Below are 11284 nucleotides of genomic sequence, written 5' to 3'. Positions count from 1 at the left end.
AGTTTTGTCAATAATAACAGTTTCTTCTTGATGTTCCACAACAAATTTTTTTTTTCAAACATAACCCCCTAAAGGTTATACAACTTTTATGAAATTGCTATTAACAAACCTATTAAATTATCTAATCATTGGTGGCGTGCATTCTTGGCAGCCTCTTCTTTCTTTCGCCTAATCGGATGGACAAAAATGAGAGTCTAAAGAGCGGAAAAATATATAATTTTTTGGAGTGTGTAGGAGTCCAGGTAGTTCGCTCTTCTGAAGCTCCCTGCCGCGGCGCTGGCTGTTGCAGGAGAAGTGAGCTAATTGTGGAGTAAGGGTTCATTTTGGGTGGAGAAAGTTAGTCACCATAGTAACAAGATGGCTGCTGCGCCGCCTAACTACCGAAGTTCTTCTGCGGCAGTGAACGCCATCGGCATCTCTCCTACTTTTCTTCCTAAGAGGATAAACTTCACCTCTTTTTCTCGCCTGCATGCCTCTAGTTTCTCTCCGCGTCACATCTGCAATGATGGCGGCCGCGGAGCTGCTAACAGGGGAATGAAGCCATATTCTAACCAACGGCAGTCAATATCGGCATCATCATCGCCATCGTCATCTCTCCTGCAGAACAACAGCAGCAGCAGCAGAACAAAGAACACTGGAGATGAGCTTCGCCGCCAGCAACGGCATAAAAAGAAAAGCGGAGAAATGGCGGCGGAGTGCATCCCATCGGCGGAAGAGGCATCCATCAGCGTCCGGACGCTATACCAGAACGGAGACCCTCTAGGTCGACGGGAGCTCGGGAGGTGTGTCGTCCGGTGGATCTCCCAGGGAATGCGATCAATGGCTGCAGATTTGGCATCGGCGGAGATTTTGGGCGAGTTCTCTGAGCTGAGGCAGCGGCTGAGCCTTGGAGTGGGGGTGACGGAAACATCAAAACTCCTGAATGGAAATGACGCTGGAACAGGAAGTCTGGCATTTGTAATCCAAGCTCAGCCTTACCTTAATGCAATACCGATGCCAAAAGGCCAGGAAGCCCTCTGCTTCAAGGTCAGTACCCATTACCCCACTCTCTTCGATCACTTCCAGCGCGAGCTCCGTGATATCCTTCAGGATTTCCAGAGCAAGTCAGTCTTCCCTGACTGGCACGCCACCGAATCCTGGAAGCTCCTCAAAGAATTTGCAAGCTCGGGTACCTATCTTTTCTCGTTCCACTAATTTAAATTGAGCATAGAGCACGCGGCGATTAATGATCAATCCATCTTCTGAATTGTCATTTATTTCTTAGTCCCTAGCTATGCGCCTTTTATCGACTCGTGATTATCTACACATCTGTAAACTTTATGTAAACTATAAAACTGGTCTGAATTCTGTATTGTGGCTGTTGGCTTACAGTTCATCGATAAAGCAAAATAATAGAAAAAGTATGCTTTCACTTTGATCGAATGTAGAGATTCTTTTCGTGAATAGAATGGCAGGCTGGTATGTTTGGACTAAAAAAATTGCATTTGCTCGTTTTATCTGCATAATTGTAACCAACCATGCTTCCTGCTTTTTTGGTGTGGTGTTATCAATCATCTTGTAGACATGCTTTGCATTGTGACAGTAAAACTGTTAGGGCTATGAACTCTAGACCTGTAACCGGTAAAATGTTGCTGATACGGAATATATGCTAATCAAGGCAACAAATGGCTTGGTAATTACATCAAAAGCCGAATATGTGAGGTCACTTTTCAATGTTAAGAACTAGTCCTTTCAACCAAAACGAGCGAGGGAGACCTAGAGAAAGAGATTGAGAGAGAAAAAGAGGAAAAAACCACTTAAATTGATAAATCTGCCTCCATGTTAAAGGTTGTCCTCCCCCAAAATACATAAAGAGCAAAGAATATAAATTATGGTCTGTATAATACAAAATTTTTTTATGGCGTTTTGCTGAAAGGATCATGACACAAATATCAAGTGGCTCATAAATGATGATAGAGCATATGTCAATCATTTTAAAGTTGAACCTTACTTCGGCTATTTGTCAATCTCGAGGATCACTAGCCGGGGCGAACTTCTCAGACGGATCTAACGAGCGTATCAGCTCCTTGGAAAGTGGTAGTCGGAACTTCAATCTGTCAGGTTGATTTAAGTCTGGCAGGTCAATCCAGCAGGTGTCCTCGATGGGCTTGACGAGGTGTATAATAGGTCCTGATGACAGGCTTTGAGTCGCGCGATTCTTCAGGTGTCCATTAGCTTGGAATTGGTCCAATGCTTATTCCATTTGAGGCCGTGGTGGGCAATTATCTGTGTACAAATAGCATTCACGTATACTTTTCCTTTAGCTGGAATTCCTTTAAAAACGATCCCCATATACTATTCACCATTTCTCCCTGAACTATAATGCTCAATTTTGATTTTTAAAACACGGTGCATGGAATTAGAGGGGTTTAGAGAAAGTAAGAACATTTTTGACAGAATTTATGACCAGCTTGCTTCCAAAATTTTGTGGTGCATGGTATAACTCTTTAATGGACATTTCATTTCTCATCTTTGTACCTTTATAGCTGTCATTTGTCTTTCTTGTCTATGAAACACTGCAGCAGAATAAATATTGCTTGCATTACAAAATGTATTTGTAGCCCAGCATCGAGCTGCTGTACAAAAAATACCAGAGAACCAAAATATGACTAGTGGTCTTGGAATGCAGCTACAGAAAGCAACAATAGTGCAGGCAAAGATAGAGGACTTCGTTAATCATATGTCAGAACTTCTTCGTATCGAACGGGATGCAGAGCTAGAATTTACTCAGGAAGAGTTAGATGCTGTCCCTCATCCTCATGAGAACTCTGAGTTATTGAAACCAATTGAGTACCTTGTTAGCCATGGACAGTCACAGCAAGAGCAATGTGACACAATTTGTAATCTGAATGCTATCAGCTCTTCTACAGGTAAGCTGGATGTCTTTTTTATGTATTTTTATCTCTTTCATGGTTTCTTATCGTTGTTCTAATCATTTCTAGTTACCATATCTTTCTTAATATTGCGTGCATATATATATATATATATATATTGAAAAAAGCCCTAGGGCAATTATATTAAAGAGAAAAAGATAATATGGCACCTTTCAATTTTATTATTTTTCTATAATAACACTTTCCCTTAAGTAGGAGTGTATATACCAAAAGTTACGACTTGATAGTAATGTTGGAATATGAAGAGGTGGTGATTTTCTTAGCCATTTTTTCTTTACTTGGTATATGAGGAGAGATGATCTTCTTAGCATGATTACATTCTTGATGAATTAATAGCCAACTTCAATATATCCTTTCGTAGAATATAAGATTGCTTGCAATGTAGATTGTTGCCTAATTATCACAGCTATGGATCATAGATTGTGTAGCAGGAAAGCCAAATTCTTCTACAAAAGTCCTGATTTACATCATTTCATAAGCAGAATGAGCCATGGTATGGTATTTAGCATCAACATCCAATCTAGCTACAACTATTTGTATCTTACTTCTATAAATTACAAGTTTTCTGCCTGCAAAAATATAATATCCTGAAGCTGGTTCTTAATTTTTAATAAATCTAGCATTATTGCCATTGGAAAATACTTCAATCCTCAAATCTTTATATTTATGAAAGACCAAAATTTTCTTTTTTGGAAATTTTCTGATGTATCTCAAAATTTTTAGGGTAACTTTCTAGTGTTGTTTCTCTGAATTTTATATATATTGACTGATTGCTTTGACAACAAAGGATACACCATGACAAGTGATGGTTAGATAATTTTGTCAACAGAACATCAATGTCGTGTACAACTTTCATCATCCTCGGATGAACAAAGAGTTTCATAGGAGAATCAATAGGGCTCTTACCCACGAGTCAAATTCCATCAAGGCCTATGGCTGAGAAAATTTTTTGAGATGCCAATCTTTGATGATAAATATCTTCTATAAATATTATTTTATTTTCAATGATAATTAGTGTATAATGTCATTGACAACATAGAAAATTAAAAAGAAGATTTTATAAATTTAAAAGAATTATCTATTTAAAGAGTGTTGATTTAAATAGAAAGTTAAATTTTAATTGCTTGATATATTGATTTGAATATTGATAAAGCCTCTAATTGACATATTAATTAGTAAACCAATGTGACTTCGATATTGCCTTCAATGAACGAAATGAATATTAGAAGTAAAGATGGGAACTAACTAGACTTAGTTTCCATATGTTGAGCGAACCAACTCAAAATTTGAGGGCAAGGGAAAGGGGCTATGATGATGTTTGCCAAACTCACATGCATCACATTCATATTTGAAAACAAAAAATGGAGAGTGAAGCTCTAAAGAAGGTGAGGAGCGTCACCTAGACGTTAGTACCATTGATAAGGGGGAAATTGCTACAAAACAGTGCAATACAGAATATAGAAGTAATAAATAACCCCATCTTCAGTAACTCCATCAATCATCTTCCTTGTGTTGAGATCATAAAAAATAGTAAGTAGGATAAAATATTATTGAGAATTTTGAGTCTTTGTTTGACAATATATAGACAAAAGATTGATAGGAAATTTGGAATATAGAGAAAACTATCAAAATTTAAGAGGAAGCACAAACAAATTCTTTTCCTTAGACCAGAGGAGTTTCATTGACAATAATAGCAGATGGGAGAGGAGTTAATGTAAGGAATGAGAATAATTGTCGGTTACATATCATATGATGTAAAGCTTTAATCGAAAACTAGCGACATACTAGTTGAGTAAGTTACAATAAATCAAGATGAACAGGCTGCATGAGACCTTGATTTATATGGTTTGTTGGAATAGTCAGTTAGAGTAATCTTAAGAGAGTAAGAATATGAAATTGGTAGCATCAGAAGAGCGAGACATCATGACATTAGTGGAGAGGAGAGAGGAAACTTCAAATCATAAAAGTTGTGGGAATAATGAGGTTCTTAGAAGGTTGGTATTATGAAAACGAATGAAGTATTGCTAGAAATATAGGAGGGAAAGAAAACAAGCAGGCAAGAGTGCATTGTATGTTCATGTGAATGATTGGCTCGAGGTTAGTTATCGAATTTGGGAGCAATAAATCAGATTAGAAGGTGATGTGTCTTTTCTAGGAGTAATTGGAGCATGTGGACGGTGGGTTGCAAGCTCTAAAGTGCATATGGGTGAGGTTTGAGCTATGTAACTCAATTGCAGATGTTTAGCAGGATATTGATGAGATCGCTTAATGGAGTGCATTTGGTTGGGATAAATGGCGATGTTGTGGTGAAGAAAGAAACACATGGTGAAGGAAAAAGCATTTGTGGCGTGGCATGGCATGGCATGGCATTGTGAGTAGCAATGTAAAGCGCTACGGATAGGGTAAGGGTGGCATGGCATGGCATTGCATTGTGAGTAGCAATGTAAAGCGCTACGGATAGGGTAAGGGTTGCATGAGGATGATGTGGCTAGAGTGTGGTTTATGAATGATGACGATGAAGACAAGGGCTTGTTGACAGGGAGCGAAGAGGGCAACAAAGGTTGTTATGGCATCAAAGTGGGATGGTAGTGAGGGAGAATGGTGAAACATCACTCTAATACCATGTTAATATAAAGAAAATATATATGTATTGTTGATTAAAAGTTAGTACTAATATATTGACTTGCAATGCGAGTATAAAAGAAGAAAATAGTAGGGTGAATATGCTCAATTAAAAGAATAAATATTGATTTCTGAATTTTTCTAAAGATAACACATTCTAATCTTGCTATTTTTCTATGATAATAATAATCATTTGTGCAATATTTATATAAGACTTATGGTTTCCGTGCTAGTAATGGATAAAGAGAATGATTCAGTTATTCTAAGATGAAATCATTTGCATGATTGTGGGATTTACTAATATTCTTTCTCTCCACTCTTCATTCCATGCTAAGTTTTGATTAATTCAAAGGTTTTTTAGTGTTAGCATTTTTGTTGTTAGCACGAGGGGCTTGAGAATTATTAGATTAGGGGCACCATTTGCACATCAATAAATTGATTTAATTGATATTTTATTTGTCCAAATCGTTGATTCAATTAATGAATTAACTTCCAACAATTTAAGAACAACACTGCCATTGTCGGTTCCAAACCTTGATGTGAAAAGTGGAGGGTTGCGTTAGGTAGTCGACAATCAGTGTAAAACTTGTCGAAAAAAATCATGACAAGGACGTAATGGAGAAAAATGATTCATGTAGCCGACCCTACGTATTGGGATTAAGGCTTTGTTGTTGTTGTTGTTATTGATACAACTTCCAATGAAACAAAATGGAAGAAGGTTTAAGTTGACTTCCAATCAAGATTGTACTAAATTAGTTTGACATGTTGATATAAAATGATTAATGATCTAGGGTTTAAGAATACAAACCTAAGATGAAATCATAAATAAAAAATATACAAAAAGCCACAATTCACATTTTATTAATCTATTTTGATACAAAGTTAGAAAACGTTAAAATTTAAAAAGCCGAAATCGGGAAATAAGATGTTTTACCTTCGCGATGTGAGGTATAAGCCACGGGGCAGAATGAGGCGCAAGCCTCATTAAAGAAAAAAAAAACTCATAAAATTAAAGATAATCTATAAACATAACATAAATCATTGATATATTGATTTAATTTATTATTATAAAGACATAATTTACAAATCTTAATATTAAATTTTGATATAAAGTAGAAGTTTGAAATTTTATTTTAGGTAAATATTTGCTTAAAATTTAAATATTTAATGAAGTTCAAGATCCATTGTGGCATTGATGCAGAAGCTTTTTCATGCAAAATTTTCTTTCGGTACTGTAGCTGCCACAATATCACATGAAAACATAGCAGGAGATGGGGGACGAGCCGCTGAAACAGTTCTCTTTTCCTTTCTTATTCTTTCTTTCCTATTATCCTTCCTTCCTTTTTAGTCATTATATATATATATATACACTACCGGAGACAATATTATTTGTGTTCTTCTGACTGATGTATTGACAGATGGTTCACTTGGGCATTCTACAGTCTCTATCACTATTGAAAATAATACTGCAAGATCTTTACCTCTAAAGGATATTCTTCGGTCCAATAATCGGGATAGTATCGCAGCTCCACAACCTCAGGAAGCATCAGGTGCTGAGGAGACAGATTTACCATCTCTTCAGAATGAGAATGTTGTTACTGTTAATCAGGAGCTAGGGGCTCATTATCTTCTACATGCCCGACAATCTGTTGATCACACTGATCAAATGAGCCAGTCTTCGGATGATGAACGACATGTATACACATCTAGGAAGAAAAAGAAGAATGGAGGCACACCCCAGCTTGGGAACTTAATAGATGATACTTTAGTAACTTCGGGTAATGACACAACACTCAACAATTTGTTAGCTGGCTCCGTTTCTAGATACAGAGGCAGAGGCAGGACCAAACTGGCCGTCCCTAGCAATTGATTTTCTGTGAGTTATGAACTTTAGAGTTTTATCTATGTCTTATCTTTTTTAGGATGTTAGTGTTTGTGTATCGTATGGATATGGTGCCTTTATTGGGTCCTCTCATACAACCTTTATGTACCTTTTCAATTTCAATAAAATTAGCCCTCGGACATTTCAAAAAAAAAAAAATAATAAAATAATACAAAGAGAGGAAAATACTTTCATACTTTGATGATTTACAAGGTACATCTACTTATAGGAATACCACCTCCTAAATAAGAAAATTACATAATTGCTTATATCTTAAATAAGGAAATTACCTAATTGCTTACAACTATTTCCTATTATATTACATAGCTAATTATGCAAGATTTGTACAGGTACACACTAATCTATAAAAGGAAAAAATATTAATGCTGTAAATCAAATTGAATTTTCAACACTCCCCCTCAAGTTGGCATGAAAATATCCTTTAGAGCCAACTTGCACACTAAACTGTCGAACTGTCTCTTGTGAAGATCTTTCGTTAGAATATCTGCTGCTTGTTTGTGGGAAGAAACGTACACCATGTAGATATCTACTTTGTCAATTTTTTCTTTGATGAAGTGCCTGTCTATCTCTATGTACTTTGTGTTCGATCATGAAGGATAGTATTGTGGGCGATGACGATTGCAGACTTATTATCACAGTACACCTTCATTGGTGGTAGACTATGAATTTTTAACTCCTAAAGAATTCTTCTAATCCATAGAATTTCACATATCCCGTAAGCCATAGATCTAAATTCAGCTTCAACACTGCTTCTTGCCACGACAACTTGCTTCTTATTTCTCGAGGTTACTAAGTTTCCTCCTAGAAATGTATAGTACCCTGAGGTTGACCTTCTATCTGTAATACTCCCAACCCGATCTGCGCCTGTAAATGCTTCTATCTTTAAGTGCTCATTTTTCTTGAACAGTAGCCCTCTTCCAGACGTTCCTTTCAGATACCTAAGGATCTGATACACAACCTCCAAGTGATGAGCGTTTGGAGAGTGCATAAACTGACTTACCATACTAACAACGAAAGCTATATCAGGACGAGTGTGTGAAATGTAGAGTAGCCTTCCCATCAGTCTCTGATATTGTTCTTTATTAACACCATTTATTTCATTTGTCACTTGTAATTTTTTATTTGGTTTAATCGGGGTTTCAGCTGCTTTGCACCAAAGCATTTTAGTTTCACTGAGCAAGTCAAGTACATACTTCCGGTGATTAAAAAAAATCCCCTCTTTTGATCTGACAAATTCAATACCGAGAAAGTACTTTACCAGCGCAAGATTTTTAATCTCGAATTCTGTGACCAATATTCCTTTCAATGTTTCAATTTTCTTAAGATCATCTCCTGAAAGGATAATATCATCGACATAGACAATAAGTATAACAAGTTTACCAGTTTCTGAATATTTGTAGAACATAGTATGATCAACTTGACTCTGAGTATATCCATACTTTTTAATCACCTTTTCAAACTTCTCAAACCAGGCGCGAGCACACATCGTCTTCTCCAAACTTCTTAAATCCCGGTGAAAGATCCATGAATACCTCCTCCTTTAAGCATCGAGCTGATGTAAGGATCAATCACAGTTTGCTGCTATGGACAATAGAACACGAATATAATTTATCTTTGCTATCAGATCAAATGTCTCATGATAGTCAATTCCTTGAGTCTGAGTGAATCCTTTCGCTACCAGTTGTGCTTTATATCTTTCGACACTCCTATCAGCTTTGACTTTAACAGTGAAGACCCATCTCTTGGGAAAGTGACAACTTTCCAGATTCCATTTTTCAACAGAACATCCATCTCTTCCTTTACTGCTATTCTCTAATTCGGATTACTAAGTGCTTTCTGTATTGTTCTGGGTTCAGACAGATTAAAAATTTTTATCAAATAACTTGATGTTTGTGTGAGATTGTTTTGTAGGATAGATATTTTGTAATGTGATGTTTGGTAGTACAAGAACGTGTTCATTTTCTAAAGGCTATAGGAAGATCCTGATTCATAACCTCTGAATCTTGAGCTTCTGTTGATGAAAAAATAAGGTCAGGATTGGAAATTACCTGTGTTTCTTGAGGACCATCATTCGTTCTTCAGATTGAGAGGGAAGATTCAATTTGAATATTTTTCCTTTTATGGAGTTTTTTCCTGGAATAAACCAGAGGTTCTGTTGTCTTATTCTGCAGTATTTATTCCCCTGTGTTAGGTAAGATAATTTCTAGTGCCTTTTGACTAGGATTCTCTTGATTTTTTATTACTTTCAACAATTATTTCCGATTTATTTTTATTAAGAACTTCAGATCTATTTGGTGTTAGAGTAATTCTTGTTAGTGGATCAGAAATGTGCCAAAAATCATCTTCTCCATCTGTATTATACTCCCCTGAAGTTAATTTTTGTGAAAGAAAGGAATTTTTTTTCATGAAGATCAGATCCATACTAACCCAACCATCCCAATCATCTACCAACACTTCCAAACCTTTAATGACCACCACCACCAACTTAAATACGTCCTATTGTGAGTTCTTGTGTTGTATTTGTTGTAAATTTTTTTTTCAATGTTTGAGTTGTAGCTGTTTATTTGCTTTTGAATAATAATATTTGCTTTTCCTATTGTGATTTGGGTTGATAGACCATTCAGATATGTAGACTTATTTCTAAGTTACCCCTAGCAAAGGAGGTCCATACGTCAGAAATGGGGTCTTTTTGGGCCATGTCTCAAAGATTAAATAGAGTTTTATAGATTTTAGATTCATTTCAAATGGTACCCATCAGCAAATGTCCAGATAGAAGGGATAAACCCTTGCTTTGAAATGTGCATTTAAGAGCTTCATGGGGAAGAAAATTTTTCAGTGGGATTCAGGTTCTATTAGCGAAGAAGTGATCTCTCCTAAGTGGTTGCTAGTGAGAGGGGTGCCCGAGTTGATTTCTCCTCACACGGTTTATCATCTACATGCCGCTAAGTGTGAAGAGTGGAAGAAACAATATACAAATGGGATGACTCTATACCTGATTCGTGAGAATACTCGTCTTTCCATAATGCCAGCTCTTGTTGAACGAATACCTATTCTACCAGAATGTGCTTTGAAATGACAACATCTACTTGATTGACTTATCAGGGGACTTAATATCTCTACTATTTTCAACTTGACTTGACTCTGTGCTATGAGGTGCCAGAAGCATAGTCGAATGAACTATAAACTCCTCAAATCCCGGGAGATTGACGCGGGAGCTTTTTACTGCACAATTTTCTCGCGGTAATATAGCTGCTACAGTACCGTGGGAAAACATATAGTAGGAGACGGGAGACGGACCACCGAAACAACCCCGTTTTATCCTTTGTTTTTTTAGTCCTTCCCTATATATGTGTGTATTAGTTGGATTAGCAGGTTTTGGTAACTTTTATTTCAGATTTCTGTCTGGAATGTCGCTGACATTCGTTTTTCCCTTTGAGGGTTGCATTTGAGGGCTTGGGTGGTGCTCTTGTTGTATATTTCTCATGAGGTGGTGATTATCTTCCTTCTATCCCATTCAGCATCTTCCCACATTGCTTCCTGCCGCTGTACCCGCTGCAGCCGTCTGCAACAGCATCCCAATTGCTATTTTCTGGAGTTCCAGCCACCCTATCGCCTTCTTCTCTTTCGTCCTCGCTGCCTTTGTTGTCCCAACCTTCCACCTTCACTGCCGCAACATGCAATGCTTTCCCTTAGTTTTTTTTCTGCTGTCTAACCAACCCAAACAACAATCTGCTGCTGTTTGGACTATTGCCTCACACTGTCCTGCTGTTCTAGCTGCCCATAACCGCTGCCACCCCTAATCCATAGTCTAGAAACCCTTTCCCTA

General features: G+C 37.1%; 1 protein-coding gene across 2 annotated transcripts in view; it reads left to right on the top strand.

Moving 5' to 3' along the window:
• The first annotated feature begins 236 nt into the window (after positions 1-236).
• LOC110031054 (DNA-binding protein SMUBP-2) overlaps positions 237-11284 on the top strand; it is a 37077-nt gene continuing 26029 nt past the window's right edge. For both annotated transcript variants that reach the window (XM_020734090.1, XM_020734091.1), the window contains exons 1-2: positions 237-1168; positions 2601-2909. In XM_020734090.1, the coding sequence (XP_020589749.1) occupies positions 358-1168; positions 2601-2909 (1120 nt within the window). In that variant the 5' untranslated portion in view covers positions 237-357. The remainder of the gene's footprint in view (positions 1169-2600; positions 2910-11284) is intronic.

The sequence above is a fragment of the Phalaenopsis equestris genome, unplaced genomic scaffold, assembly GCF_001263595.1.
Source record: "Phalaenopsis equestris unplaced genomic scaffold, ASM126359v1 Scaffold000765, whole genome shotgun sequence".
NCBI lineage: Eukaryota > Viridiplantae > Streptophyta > Magnoliopsida > Asparagales > Orchidaceae > Phalaenopsis > Phalaenopsis equestris.
The sequence above is the reverse complement of the archived record's forward strand: the minus strand, read 5'-3'. Positions and strand labels throughout refer to the sequence as shown.